The 15,413-nt window shown below is 46.4% G+C and overlaps 2 protein-coding genes and 2 non-coding genes across 4 annotated transcripts in view; all 4 read left to right on the top strand.

Annotated features, from left to right (window-relative positions):
- The window catches only part of hectd3 (HECT domain containing 3), a 27,283-nt gene extending 23,953 nt beyond the window's left edge, over nt 1–3,330 (top strand). Inside the window, exons 13-14 of the mRNA XM_039003290.1 lie at nt 2,836–2,970; nt 3,143–3,330. Of these exons, the coding sequence (XP_038859218.1) occupies nt 2,836–2,970; nt 3,143–3,330 (323 nt within the window). The remainder of the gene's footprint in view (nt 1–2,835; nt 2,971–3,142) is intronic.
- Nucleotides 3,331–7,194: 3,864 nt separating this feature from the next.
- On the top strand, nt 7,195–13,743 carry rps8a (ribosomal protein S8a). Its single transcript, XM_039004437.1, has 6 exons — nt 7,195–7,259; nt 8,064–8,170; nt 8,462–8,561; nt 9,169–9,344; nt 11,118–11,247; nt 13,591–13,743. Exons 1-6 carry the CDS (start codon nt 7,256–7,258, stop codon nt 13,698–13,700), a joined length of 627 nt encoding a protein of 208 aa, XP_038860365.1. The 5' UTR covers nt 7,195–7,255; the 3' UTR covers nt 13,701–13,743.
- Nucleotides 8,239–8,345, top strand: LOC120056325. Its single transcript, XR_005477774.1, has one exon. It is a non-coding gene; the product is annotated as a small nucleolar RNA SNORD46 (small nucleolar RNA).
- LOC120056324 lies at nt 8,638–8,706 on the top strand. Its single transcript, XR_005477773.1, has one exon. It is a non-coding gene; the product is annotated as a small nucleolar RNA SNORD38 (small nucleolar RNA).
- Nucleotides 13,744–15,413: the final 1,670 nt, after the last annotated feature.

A 15,413-nucleotide genomic window follows, 5' to 3' on the forward strand; every position in this document is an offset into this window, starting at 1 on the left:
GGATTTGACTGACCTTCATGTCTAAAAGTAATGATGGACTGTTGTTTCTCTGCTTCTTTGAGCTGTTCTTGCCATAATATGGACTTGGTCTTTTACCAAATAGGGCTATCTTCTGTATACCACCCCTACCTTGTCACAACACAACTGATTGGCTCAAACGCATTAAGATGGAAAGAAATTACACATTAACTTTTGACAAGGCACGTCTGTTAATTGAAATGCATTCCAGGTGACTACCTCTATTTGTATGTATTATGGATCCAAGGCAGCAGCTACTCTTCCTGGGGTTTATTATGGATCCCCATTAGTTCCTGCCAAGGCAGCAGCTACTCTTCCTGGGGTTTATTATTCATCCCCATTAGTTCCTGCCAAGGCAGCAGCTACTCTTCCTGGGGTTTATTATGGATCCCCATTAGTTCCTGCCAAGGCAGCAGCTGCTCTTCCTGGGGTTTATTATGGATCCCCATTAGTTCCTGCCAAGGCAGCAGCTACTCTTCCTGGGGTTTATTATGGATCCCCATTAGTTCCTGCCAAGGCAGCAGCTACTCTTCCTGGGGTTTATTATGGATCCCCATTAGTTCCTGTCAAGGCAGCAGCTACTCTTCCTGGGGTTTATTATGGATCCCCATTAGCTCCTGCCAAGGCAGCAGCTACTCTTCCTGGGGTTTATTACGATCCCCATTAGTTCCTGCCAAGGCAGCAGCTACTCTTCCTGGGGTTTATTATGGATCCCCATTAGTTCCTACCAAGACAGCAGCTACTCTTCCTGGGGTTTATTACGGTTCCCCATTAGTTCCTACCAAGACAGCAGCTACTCTTCCTGGGGTTTATTATGGATCCCCATTAGTTCCTACCAAGACAGCAGCTACTCTTCCTGGGGTTTATTATGGATCCCCATTAGTTCCTGCCAAGCAGCAGCTACTCTTCCTGGGTTTATTATGGATCCCCATTAGTTCCTGCCAAGGCAGCAGCTACTCTTCCTGGGGTTTATTATGGATCCCCATTAGTTCCTGTCAAGGCAGCAGCTACTCTTCCTGGGGTTTATTATGGATCCCCATTAGTTCCTGCCAAGGCAGCAGCTACTCTTCCTGGGGTTTATTATGGATCCCCATTAGTTCCTGCCAAGGCAGCAGCTACTCTTCCTGGGGTTTATTATGGATCCCCATTAGTTCCTGTCAAGGCAGCAGCTACTCTTCCTGGGGTTATTATGGATCCCCATTAGTTCCTGCCAAAGCAGCAGCTACTCTTCCTGGGGTTTATTATGAATCCCCATTAGTTCCTGCCAAGGCAGCAGCTACTCTTCCTGGGGTTTATTATGGATCCCCATTAGTTCCTGCCAAGGCAGCAGCTACTCTTCCTGGGGTTTATTATGGATCCCCATTAGTTCCTGCCAAGGCAGCAGCTACTTCTTCTGGGGTTTATTATGGATCCCCATTAGTTCCTGCCAAGGCAGCAGCTACTCTTCCTGGGGTTTATTATGGATCCCCATTAGTTCCTGCCAAAGCAGTAGCTACTCTTCCTGGGGTTTATTATGGATCCCCATTAGTTCCTGCCAAGACAGCAGCTACTCTTCCTGGGGTTTATTATGGATCCCCATTAGTTCCTGCCAAGGCAGCAGCTACTCTTCCTGGGGTTTATTATGGATCCCCATTAGTTCCTGCCAAGACAGCAGCTACTCTTCCTGGGGTCCAACAAAATTAAGGCAGTTTATACAATTTTAAAAACATTACAATACATTCACAGATTTCACAACACACTGTGTGCCCTCAGGCCCCTACTCCACCATTACCACATCTACAGTACTAAATCTATGTGTGTGTATAGTGCGTATGTTATCGTGTATGCATCTGTCTGTGCCTATGTATGTTTGGCTTCACAGTCCTCGCTGTTCCATAAGGTGTTTTTTTTTATCTGTTTTTTTTGCCTTGTTGATAGTGTTAAGGCAGAGCGGCGCTTTATTATGGACAGACTTCTCCCTATCTTAGCTACTATTGTATCAATATGTTTTGACCATGACAGTTTACCATCCAGGGTTATGTTTCACTATATTGGATCGCTCCAATATATTGGTATCACTCCGCGGCGGAGGGATACATCCGAGTTGAGGATTTACAGATTTACTCCCGTGTACACCTGTGTCACGGCTGGGGTCCGCCCCTATATATAGACCCCATGGCCACATGTTTTCTTTCATTTTCTCGGCGGACGTCCGTATGGTTTGAGGTTCAAACTTTATGAAGTTCGCTTGGTAAGTAATATCTTGCGTGGACGTATACTCACTGGCTGTTTGCAGCTGTCCACATGACCAGATCCTCTTGAGTGCTGCACTCACTGCGCGTGGTTGATCTGTATCTTCCGCCCGTGGTTTGTCGTGCGTGCTTGTTTCGTTGACGTTACACTACGACTCCGTGTGCATCCTGGCTTGTTCTCTGTGTGTTGTGAATTGCTTAATATCTGCTAATTGCCCTATAAGTTTTTTTTCTTCTTGGTCTTTCCCCTACATAATGTAAGAGTAATGTGGTGGGCTTCCACATCCTGAATGTGGCAGCGGATATGCTCTCGAGGGAGAGCCTGCCACCTTGGGACAGGAGCCTACATCCCCAGGTTGTGCAGCACCTGTGGGACCAGTTCGGGAGGGTGCAGGTGGACCTGTTTGAGACATTAAGAGTTACTCCATCATACGGTGCTGTTTTTACTGCTTGGATTTTAAACCAGCTAGGTAATATTGCAGTTAGCGTAAAAAATTATAATTTTAAACTCACATATCAAATCCATTACCTGGTTGCTGTTTTGTCTGCCTGTTTTCCCCACAGGGGTCTTCCCCATTTTTTGCAGAGGTACTGGGTAATTTAATCCTCACCGAGTTCCTATTCCTCCAAGTGGGTCATGACATCAGCTCTCCCAGGGTGTTGGACCCCTGCTCCGTGGCCTTGCTGGCTTGGCTGAGTTTCTGGCTTCCCTTTGTGACAGGTGTGATGGTGGCATCCCCCTAGAGCTCTGCATACCTCGTGTATGCACTGCCTGGGCAGAGGGAAGCGGGCCATGGCGCATGTGGTTACCTCCCGGTGCCATCTCTGGCTGGCCCAATCCCGTCTGCCAACTGCTCTCCAGAGCACATTTACCACTCTCCCCATCACCCAAGGGCTGACCTTTGTCACAGGGGTTAATGACATTCTGGAACAGACAGATAAGGTTCGGAGGGACCGGGAGACCCTGAGACAGTTCATGCCGCCCTCTTCAGGCCCCGGGTCCAAGGCAAACGGACTGTCGCCACCCACCTGCACCCGAACGACGGTGGGGTCCCTCTCCTGCCCCATCGCCTCGTGCTGAGGAACGACAGTGGGGAGGGGCACAGCGTGCGGTGGAACAACAACCTGTCAACCGTCACCGCCATAGGGATGTGACTGAGGGACCCAGGCGCTCGGGGCGCCAGAGGAAAGGCGGGCCCCGGCAGGACCCCTGACACACTCTTCCTCGGCCGCTTCTCCTGGTCAAAGGGCAAAGTGGGAGGCATGTGTGGAGTCCCCATGGGTGTTGTCCACAATGCTCGAGGGGTACCGACTCCAATTCCGGTGCCGGCCCCCGTCCTTCAGGGGCCTTCGTGTCACCACGGTGGCCGACCACCTGAAGAAAACCCTGCGGCTGGAGATCTCACTCCTGGACAAGGGTGCCATCTGCAGGATCAAGAGTTCAGAACGTCTAGGTGGCTTCTACTCCACTTATTTTGTGGTCCCAAAAAGATACGGAGGGTTTCGACCGATTCTGGACCTCCTCGACCTCAATGTGTACTTAAAGGTACTGAGGTTCCACATGCTGTCCCCAGCCTGCGTGTTGCAGGCCATGTCCAGGGGCCAGTGGTTTGTGATGCTGGACCTGAGGGATGTGTATTTACATGTTTCTGTTCACCCAGCTCATTGGCAGTACCTCAGATTCACTTACGAATTCATGGTTCTTCCGTTCGCCCTCTCCTAGGCACCCCGCACTTTCACAAAGTACATGGACTCTGTCCTGGTACCTCGCTCGTCCCGAGGGTTGTTGATCCTCAATTACCTGGACGATTGGCTGATTTGTGCCCCAACCAGGACCCAGGTCCTGTCAGAGACATGCTCCTGACCCACATTGGCGGGCTGGGCATTACTGTAAATGACAAGAGTGATCTGACGCCAACCCAGAGGGTGGACTTCACTGGCATAGAACTGAACTCAGTCCTCATGAGAGCACGCCTGCCCACCAGAAGGGTTCAGGCGATCTTATCTTGCCTCAACCACTTTCGGCAGGGGGGGATGGTATCTGTCCTAACCTGCCAACACCTGTTGGGCTCGATGACGGCGGCCTCGTCCATCTCCGGCTTCTTCAACTGTGTTTCAACTCCCACTGCACCCAAAGCTCCACCGTCACCGCCAGCTGCGGGTGACCGCACAGTGCCTCAAGGCATTGTTGAGGTGGTGCTGTCACTCCTTTCTCTCAGGTGGGCTGGAGATGCTGAGGATGTGCTGCTGGGAGCTGGTCAGCACAGATGCCTCCCAGATCGGCTGGGGGGGTGTGACCAAGGGCAGGTTGGCCAAGGGCTGTTGGCTACCCACTTGGACAGCAGGCACATCTATACACTAGTGCTCCGAGCGGTACTGCTGGTTCTGGAGTCTTTCCTTCCACATCTGAAGGGAAGACATGTCCTGGTGAGAACAGATAACACCACAGTGGTGGCTTACATCAACCATCAGGGTAGACGGAGGTCCCACCGCCTCCATCTTATGGCACGGGAGCTCCTTCTCTGGGTTCAGGGACGTCTGGCGTCTCTACTCGCAGCACACGTACCTGGCATCCTGAATGTGGCAGCGGATATGCTCTCGAGGGAGTGCCCGCCACCTTGGGACAGGAGCCTACATCCCCAGGTTGTGCAGCACCTGTGGGACCAGTTCGGGAGGGTGCAGGTGGACCTGTTTGCCTCCCTGGACAATCCACACTCCCCCTGCGGTACTCCATGTCGGATGCCCTCGCTCTGGGCTTGTTCTGGCTCAAGATTGGCCAGGGCTCGAGCTTTACGTATTCTCCCCTGATCTAGGCTGTGCTGGACAGGACCAGGTTGGCAGAGAATCGTCTGCTTCTGGTGGCCCCATACTGGCCCAGACGAATCTGCTTCAGCCTTCTCATGTCACTGTTGTCTGGCACACCTTGGCAACTTTCCCTGAGACCGGACCTGCTGTCTCACGCCGGTGGAACTCTGTGGCATCCAAGGCGGCACCGCCTCCGTCTGTGGGCTTGGCCACTGAACAGCACCAACGGTCCATGTTAGGACTACAGGAGGGTGTAATGAACACCATGCAGAACGCAAGGGTGCCGGCTACAACTGCAGCATACCAGTTGTGCTGGCGGTTCTGCTCTTGGTGCTCTGGTATGGAGGTTGTGCCCGAGTCACGCAGGGTGCAGTACGTCCTCCAATACCTGCAGTCTCGCTTGGATGAGGGCTTGACAGCCTCTACACTGAGGGTATTTGGCTGCTATATCTGCCTGCCATGTGGGGTGGATGGACAGGCCAGTGGGATGCCATCCCTTGATCTCCAGGTTGATGAAGGGGGTTCGTCGCCTGTGTCCAGCTAGGACTCGCTCAATGGCGAGCTGGGATCTGGATGTGGTCTTGGCAGCTTTGGCAAAGCTGCCTTTCGAACCGTTGGAGTCAGCCTCCCTGAAACACCGCTCTATGAAGGTGGCTTTCTTGGTAGCGATTACTTCCATGAAGAGGGTGGGTGAGCTCCAAGCTCTTTCAGTAAGTTCTGAGTGCTACTGGATGGACCCCAGGGGGAGGAGTATATCTCTCTGCCCCAACCCTTCATTCCTCCCAAAGGTTCTGTCTGACAGGCATGTGAACATCCTTAATATCCTGTCTGCTTACGACCCCCCCCCCGGCAGTGGCGGGGGAGTCTGGGCCTCCCTCTGGCATGCTGTGCCCTGTGAGGGCACTGGCTGCCTATGTGGAGCGGACACGGTCAGTGAGACAACAGACCAGCTCTTTGTCTGCTATGGTGAGAGTCCTCGGGGCTGGGCTATCAAATCAGAGGCTCTCTCACTGGAAATGTGGAAACGATTTACGACAGCATACTTCCTGGCTGGCAGGCCAGTGCTGGGATCTGTGGTGGCACATTCAACACGAGGTGTGGCTGCGTCCTACTGAGAGGACTGTCCCTCGCTGAGATCTGTGCTGCGGCCAGCTGGGCTTCCTCTTGCACCTTTGCTAGATACTGTCGGGTAAATGTGGCACCTCCCTCTGCGGTTGGTTCAGCGGTCCTGGGCATCGCTTCCCCTTCCGGGGACTGTGCCGAGACCCCCCTTCCACGTTGACGGCCCCTGCATCTCGGTCCCGCGCTGGGACTTCGCCGCTGGCTGGCCAGTTCCCTCTAGCACCAACAAATCTGGTACATGTATACCAATATATTGAAACATAACGAATGTTACGTATGTAACCACGGTTATGTGAGCTATTTGGATCACTCCAATCCTCTACGGTGCTACAGGCGCCTCAAAAATGATGTAGAGAAGGTGTCGCGGCCATGGGGTCTATATATAGGGGCGGACCACAGCTGTGACACAGGTGTACATGGGGGTAAATCTGTAAATCCTCACCTCGGATGTATCCCTCCGCCGCGGAGTGATACCAATATATTGGAGTGATCCAAATAGCTCACATAACCGTGGTTCCATACGTAACCTTTGTTACTCCAAGCAGTTTAGTCATCTCAACTTGCTCAATGTCCACATTATTTATTACAAGATTTAGTGAATGATTTGTCCCAAATACACTGCTTTTAGTTTTAGAAATAATTAGGGTTAAGGTGGTTGGGAGAAGGCCGAGTGTGTGCAAAGCTGTCATCAAGGTAAAACGTGGCTTCTTTGAAGAATCTCAAATATAAAATATATTTTGATTGAACTTTTTTTTTTTTTTTACATGATTCGATATGTTATTTCATAGTTTTGATGCCTTCACTATTATTCTACAATGTAGAAAATAGTCCAAATAAACTCTGGAATGAGGCGTGTCCAAGGTTTTGACTGGTACTCGGAAGTATAAATCTCTGCAGTAATAGTTTTGGGGCTTTCAAGTTTATCCTGGGTGGTGCACAAGTCACACACAGATGGCGGTAGTCACTGTTTCAGTTTGCGCTCATGTGTTTCTAGAGTTATCGTACAGTCTCGCGATATCTGACACCTTCAAACTTCCCCATGAACCTTTGCGTGTTCTCTTTCTAGCCGGCGCCTGAGAATGGGTACGTGTTTTCATCCTCCGGTCGCTGCGAGAATCCTTGTCCATCACTTGTTTTACATCAAGAATATGACTATAATGGTTTGGCAGATTATATTTTATTTGAATATCTACTGGAATGTTGTTGAATTGCACTAATATCCCCATAGATTATTTTTTCACTGAATTATTGTAAAAGGATGTCATGTTACAAGATGGCGGCTCTCATGGGCTATTCTAGCTGACCTGCAATTGAGCATTTGCAGATAGTTCTCAAATTGCACTGTCTCTTGTATTAATAATTACCTAGTTTAGTCTACCTTCGAGTTAATATACATTGCTGTATTGCGTTGTTTTGGTAAACATGTTGCTGGCAAGTCTTGCTCGTTAGCTAGGGATTTTAGTTGTAAGCTAGCGATAGGCCTCTGGAAAAGTTATTTTATTATAAACGTTCTCTATTTAGTACCTCTTTTACTAATTAATCTATCGACTAAATCGTTGCATGCTTACGAAGATATGTGTATCTACTGGACTATGTTCAGTGATTAACGGGATACTTTTCTTAGTACTATGCTAATGTTGGGCAATGTGCTACTCAGAATCACGCTAGCTAAGGCGAACGTGCTAGCGGTACATAGGTAGTGGTACACTCCATTTGGAGAAGCTTTGTGTTTGAGTGAATATGATGACAATTAGGTTTCCGAGATTACTGTGCGGATAACCACCTTGGAGAACTGACACTCGCAAACACAATGGCTTCCTTTGGCTTGAATGTTTTTTGTTGCGGAGTTTGCTTCTTTCTCACTCGTGTCTTGTATCTCTGGCCCAGGTATCTCTAGGGACAACTGGCATAAACGCCGCAAGACCGGCGGCAAACGCAAACCCTACCACAAGAAGAGGAAGTATGAACTGGGTCGTCCCCCTGCAAACACCAAGGTAAAGACGCCGAACACGTGTTGCGGTATTGTGGACAGTGGCAGGTAAAATGAGAGTTGATAGTTTGTGGTGTGGATGATTACAAATTGACCATAGGTAGGTCTGTTTTGACCGTTTTGGTTAAAGTTTTAGGACCTACCAATGACCCGGACTGTCATAGTTACACTGACACACCTATGCCAAACAATGGGACACATGTGGCCACCGGCTATCCCTATGCACGTAATGCAATGATTTCACTCATGATTTGTTTGGTTTCTACAACAACAAAAAATGTTTCTCTTGTCCTAGATCGGACCTCGCCGTATTCACACGGTGAGGACCCGCGGCGGCAACAAGAAGTACCGTGCTCTGAGGGTCGACGTGGGTAACTTCTCATGGGGCTCTGAGTGTAAGTTTCCATACGGTCGTTCTGCTACGGATATCAGCTGTACACACTAGTTAAATCTATAAGGGTGTCGTGAGTCTTTCCATGAAGATAACCATGTCCAGTTCTGCTACTGAATGTTTGTGACGATATTCGTGACTCTGAGAAAGACAAAACGCTAGATTCACCCATGAAACGCAATGTGTTTTGAGAGCTCAATTAATTTCACTTGATTTACTACCTACATGTGTGCATTTGACCATAATGTTACTTTTGAAAAGTAAACTATACTTAACATGCAACAATTATCCAATATTTTATTGAGTAAAAATAAACAGTCAATTGAAATGATTTATTTAGGCCCTAATTGAGGGAATACACATACCTTAAAGGTTGGGGCAAGGATGCTATGGATTATATTTCAGCTCATGAAACGTGACCAACACGTTGCTTTTATGTTTTTGGTTCCATGTAAATTTCGCCATTTTTTTAAAGCTACTTAATAAACTCTCACAGGCCTGTTTATTCTACAGACTGTACTTGAAACCCTGTTTCATAACTCCAGTAATTTTACCGCTACACACACAGGTGGGAATGTTAGTGTTGACACGGTCTTGTGTTCATTTTGCAGGCTGCACTCGTAAAACCAGGCTCATCGATGTGGTGTACAACGCCTCGAACAACGAGTTGGTGAGAACCAAGACCTTGGTGAAGAACTGCATCGTTCTCGTTGACAGCCTGCCTTACAGGCAGTGGTATGAGGCCCACTTCGCCACTCCTCTGGGACGCAAGAAGGGAGCCAAGCTGGTACGTACAAGTCCCAAATGGTTTTATGTAGTGCACCTGTTTTGGTTTTGATATACATTGAACAAGATGTGTAAATGCAACATGTAAAGTGTTGGTTCCATGTTTAATGAGCTGAAATAAAATATCCCTGAAATGTTCTCAAATTTGTAAATAATCCTGTATATCCGTTAGTGAGCATTTCTCATTTTCCAAGATAATCCATCCACCTGACCTGGTGTGGAATATCAAGAAGCGGATTAAACCGCATTATTACACAGGTGCACCTTGTGCTGGGGACAAGGCTGCTCTAAAATGTGCAGTTCTGTCGACACAATGCCATATGTTTCCAGTTGACGGGACCGTGCAATTGGCCTGCTAACTGCAGGAATGTCCAACAGAGCATTTAATGTTTCTCTATCATACGCGGTTTCAGTGGGTAAATGCTCACCTTCGATGGCAACTGGCATAGTGTGTTCTTTACGGATGAATCCTGTGTTTCAACTGTGCCGGGCAGATGGCATGTATTGCCGTGTGGATGAGCGGTTTGCTGTTGTCGCCGTTGTGAACAGAGTTCCCCGTGGTGGGGAACATTTTCAGCTTCCAGGAATTGTCTATAATTCCTTGCGACATGGGGTTGTGCATTATCATGCTGAAACATGAGATGGTGGCGGTGGATGAACGGCACGACAATGGGCAACTCCTGGAAGCTGAAAATGGTCCTGTTCTTTCATGACCTGCATACTCACCAGACATGTCACCTATTGAGCAGGATGCTCTGGATCGACTTGGTCCAATTCTCGCGGTCCAATTCCCGCCAATATTCGGCATCTTTGCACAGCCATTGAAGAGGAGTGGGACAACATTCCACAGGCCGCAATCAACAGCCTGATCAACTCTATGCGAAGGAAATTTTTATTTTTTATTTGACCTTTATTTAAATAGGCAGGTCGGTTAAGAACAAGTTCTTATTTTCAATGACGACCTAGGGGCAGATCGACCAGATTTGTACCTTGTCAGCTCAGGGATTCGATCTTGCAACCTTTCGGTTACTAGTCCAATGCGCTAACCACTAGACTACCTGCAGCCCCTGAATTTGTGTTGCGTGAGGCAAATGGTGGTCACACCAAAAACTACATTTTTTTCCTTACGGTATCTTTGACAAACATTTGCAGATCTGTATTCCCAGTCATGTGAAATCCATAGATTAGGGCCTAATGAAATTATTTAAATTGACTGATTTCCGTATGTACTGTCACACTCTAAAATTAAATTTTTATATTTACTGTGTAGAACAGTGAACAGCTTGCGGTTGTCTCTAATTGCAAAACAAATTCCTTAAATGTGTGCTGCTTTTGGCCACAGCGTCTGCCGGTATCCACTACAACCAGTCAACAGAATCCTTAATGTAGAGTACTACTTTGACCCAGTCACCAGCTGACTGAGTCCCAAAGCCAGTACACTATTCCCTAGATTTTTTTGTGTGTGAAACATTGTCAATATGTTTATAATCTCTGGTCTTTTGATGGAGATGCCCCTTGTCCACTTCGGCCTCTGAATGACCTTGGGTTTTATTACCAGAACTGAGTGAAACTAAATATACTGGATAATTTAGTTTTGCGGACAAAATTCTGTGTTATTAGTAAGCCGGGGGTCAACTGCACTAGTTGATCCGTTGAGTCACACTGCAGGTATAAACGGTTCAGTGAAATGCTTTCATGCAGACTCCTCAACAATGTATTAGATATCGTACACGTATTCCATTGGTGCCCATCGTCTTCATTTCCTGTTTTTCAGACTCCCGAGGAGGAAGAGGTGATTAACAAGAAGAGATCTAAGAAGATTCAGAAGAAGTTTGACGAGCGCAAGAAGAACTGCAAGATCAGCCCTCTCCTGGAGGAACAGTTCATGCAGGGGAAGCTCCTCGGTGAGTCTACAACCTCTGTTTCTCCTGGGCAGCTCTGTGCTGAAGGGATGACTTGTACCAGCGCTCCTATTCTGAAATGCTTGGTACATTACACTCCAGGTACTAGTTGTTGTGGGCTTTCATCCTGGTACTCACGGCGTTTAGTTTCCAGTCAGTCCTAAACACTCGTGAGGTATCTAATAATGCTTTTTAGTCTGGGTCAGAACTGTCTGAATCGGGTGTCATGGTGCAGGGCTGGATTAAAAGCCTGTGCTCCTTGTATCTTTTGGGATTGGGCTTGGGGCTCGTTTCTCCCTAGCACTTAACACCTTATTGACCCAACTTCCATCAGTTGAATTGTGTGCTGCTGGGCTGTAACAAACGGGTGTGAGGAACACTGCATTACAATGTGATGGTCAATTTATTCATGATATCTGAATCCTCAGCGACGATAAATCCCATGTCAATTTTCTGGTTGAACTTCTGTTAACCTGTCTAGGACTGGTTAACAGTCCTAGACAGGACTGACAACCCCCCCCCCCACTGAAAAGCCAGGGCGCGAAATTCAAAAAAAATATTTTTTAAAAATATTTAACTTTCACACATTAACAAGTCCAATACAGCTAATGAAAGATACAGATCGTGTGAATCCAGCCAACATGTCCGATTTTTAAAATGTTTTACAGGGAAGACACAATATGTAAATCTATTAGGTAAACACCTTAGCAAAAGAGACCATTTTTTCTTTGTCCACCAACACCACTAGCTATCACCAATTCGGCTAAACTAAGATATTGATAGCCACTAACCAAGAAAAAACCTCCTCAGATGAGTCTGATAACATATTTATGGTATAGGATAGGTTTTGTTAGAAAAATGTGAATATTTCAGGTAGATATCATAGTTTACAATTGCACCCACCGTCACAAATCGACTAGAATAAATAGATAGAGCAACGTGTCTTACCTAATTACTAATCATAAAACATTTCGTAAAAATACACAGCATACACTAATCGAAAGACACAGATCCTGTGAATACAGACAATATTTCAGATTTTCTAAGTGTCTTACAGCGAAAACACAATAAATCGTTATATTAGCATACCACATATGCAAACGTTACCCCAGCATTGATTCTAGCCAAAGAGCGCGATAACGTCAACATCGCCAAAAGATATTAATTTTTTCACTAACCTTCTCAGAATTCTTCAGATGACACTCCTGTAACATCATATTACAACATACATATACAGTTTGTTCGAAAATGTGGATATTTAGCCACCAAAATCGTGGTTATACAATGAGAAAAGTAGCCGAGCTGGTCAGAAAATGCCGTGTGCCATATTAGACAGTGATCTAGTCGTATACATAAATACTCATAAACGTGACTAAAAAATATAGGGTGGACAGCGATTGATAGACAATTTAATTCTTAATACAATCGCGGAATTACATTTTTTAAATTATCCTTACTTTTCAATACAGTTTGCGCCAAGCGAAGCTACGTCAAAAGATGGCGTCCTAAGCCACTAACATTTTTCGACAGAAACACGATTTATCATAATAAATTGTTCCTACTTTGAGCTGTTCTTCCATCAGTATCTTGGGCAAAGGATCCTTTCTTGGGTCTAATCGTCTTTTGGTGGAAAGCTGTCCTCTTGCCATGTGGAAATGCCAACTGCGTTCGGCATGAACTGGAAGCGTGCCCAGAGATTCACAGCGTCTCAGAAATAAATGTCCCAAAATCGCACTAAACGGATATAAATTGCTATAAAACGCTTTAAATTAACTACCTTATGATGTTTTTAACTCCTATAACGAGTAGAAACATGACCAGAGTAATATTACTCCCTACACTAATGCTTGGAACAAGTGCGGGTCGGTGGCCGCCACGCGCATGACGCAGCAAGAAAAGAGTTCCTAGCTACAGGGTTTTTTTATTTATAGTGCCTGTGATTGCGCAATCGACCCCATTCAAATCGTCATCACGTAAAGGCATCCAGGGGAAGACGTAAGCAGTGTCCGTATACTCATAGGAATAACATTGGCCTTAAAACTGACTCCAGAACAAGGGCCAACATTTCTGAAATCTGACTCCATGTCAGGGAAATTGCTGTAGAATGACTTCTGTTCCACTTAGAGACAAAATTTCAACTCCTATAGAAACTATAGACTGTTTTCTATCCAATAATAATAATAATATGCATATTGTACGATCAAGAATTTTGTAGGAAGCCGTTTCAAAAATTACACGATTTCCATAAATAGTGACAACAGCACCCCCTAGCCTTAACAGGTTAACTTCTAATCGGTGTTTCTTCTCTGACTTGGTAATAATTGTTCTTTCTCTCCTCTCTCCCAGCCTGCATTGCCTCCAAGCCCGGCCAGTGCGGCAGGGTGGATGGCTACATTTTGGAGGGCAAGGAGCTGGAGTTCTACCTGAGGAAGATCAAGGCCAAGAAGGGCAAATAGATCTGCTGTTTGATACCATGTCAATAAAAACACAAAAGTCCCACAAGCTTCATGGTCTTTCTTTTAGATGTAACTAAATCAACCTTACAGTCGGACAGGACAAGTTGAATGTGCCAGCGGTGCCCAATTTACCTATTATTCAAACATTCCATCCACACTTCATGTCAAAAGGTGTCGCTGTATCCAGTCGCTGAAATAGAACTTGGTTCTGTTTGGGATGTTTGCCGCGCTGCGAGTCCCGCCTCAACCATCTACTCCTCGGGTTTTCAGAAACATTCAAACCCTGGTGGGTATTTGATAGACTGCTACTGAGAGGAATCTTCCCTTTATATCTGGATTAACAATAGATGTGCCAAGAGCATCATTTTGAGGTCATGAATTTAATGTTTTCATTATTTTAGGCTACATCTATACTTATAGGCCTGTGAAAAACAAATTTAAAAGCTTCATTTAAAGTTTTGGTTTCATGAGCTGAAATAAAATATCCCAGACATTTTTCATACGCACAACTATCTTACCTCCAATGTTGTGCACTAATTTGTTTGCTTTGCTGTGAGTGAGCATTTCTCCTTTATCAGGATGATCAATCCACCTGACAGGTGTGGCTGATTTAAACTGCATGCTCATTTTATTTGTCACATCACATACGTGTTTAGAAAATGCAATTGCAGGTGTAGTGCAAATGTTTGTTCTCAGCTCTGACAATGCAGTAATATTTAACAATACACCTCTAAAGGACCGGAGTTAAGTAGTGTTTGGATGAGTGAAGTCAGCGGAAGACGAAGCTACAGTATATACATATGAGTTGAGTAATACAAAATATGGTAACATTAAAGTGGCCAGTGATCACAAGTATGTATATTGGGCAGCAGCCTCTAATGTACTGGCTATTTAGGTCTGATCGCCTTGAGATGGAAGCTGTTTTTAAGTCTTGGTCCCAGCTTTGATGCAGCTGTACTGACCTTGTCTTCTGGGTTTTAGGTGCTAAGCCACATTTCTACAGCCTCCTGAGGTTGAAGAGGCACTGTTGTGCCTTCACCACACACTGTGGGTGGACCATTTCAGTTTAATGCAGAGGAACTTGACGCTTTCCACCTTCTCCACTGTGGTCCTGTCAACGTGGATGGGCGGTGGTGCACCTTGTACTGAGGGCAAAATGGCACAGTTTTGTCACAAAACAATGCCACGGATGTCCCAAGTTTTGTGGGAGCATGCAATTCACATGCTGACTGCAGTAATGCCCACAAGCGATGTTGGCAGTGAATTGAATGTTCATTTCTCTACCATAAGCCGCTTCCCAACATTTTATAGTTTTTGCCAGTACATGCAACCACAGCACGTGTATGGCGTCATGTGGGCGAGCGGTTTGCTGATGTGAACGGAGTACCCCTCGGTGGGGATGTGGTCTGGGCAGGCAGGCATAAACTACAGACAACGACCGTAGCTTGGTCGTAGCATGATAATGCAAGGATCTGTACACAATTCCTGTGTTACGTTCCCCAGTTTCTGTGTTCTGTTTTGTATTTGAGTGTGTGTGTTTCAGGAGATGGCTTCCTGAAATACTCCCCAACCAGCTGATTGGTCGACCCCAGGCTAATTGGTGATTGGAGCTGACCCCGCCCCCTCGTCAAGAAGCAGCTGACTAATTAACATTGCCACCTGAAGATATAAAAACCAGTGTTCTGTTCAGTAGAGAGGAGATTGGAGAGAGAG

Source organism: Salvelinus namaycush, chromosome 11 (assembly GCF_016432855.1).
Source record: "Salvelinus namaycush isolate Seneca chromosome 11, SaNama_1.0, whole genome shotgun sequence".
NCBI classification, from domain to species: domain Eukaryota; kingdom Metazoa; phylum Chordata; class Actinopteri; order Salmoniformes; family Salmonidae; genus Salvelinus; species Salvelinus namaycush.

Bases quoted from the DNA above. Each gene is read 5' to 3' on its own strand.
- rps8a (XM_039004437.1), top strand. The intron at 8,171-8,461 runs GTAAAGACGCCG...CTCTTGTCCTAG, and splicing joins GTCCCCCTGCAAACACCAAG to ATCGGACCTCGCCGTATTCA. The intron at 11,248-13,590 runs GTGAGTCTACAA...CCTCTCTCCCAG, and splicing joins CATGCAGGGGAAGCTCCTCG to CCTGCATTGCCTCCAAGCCC.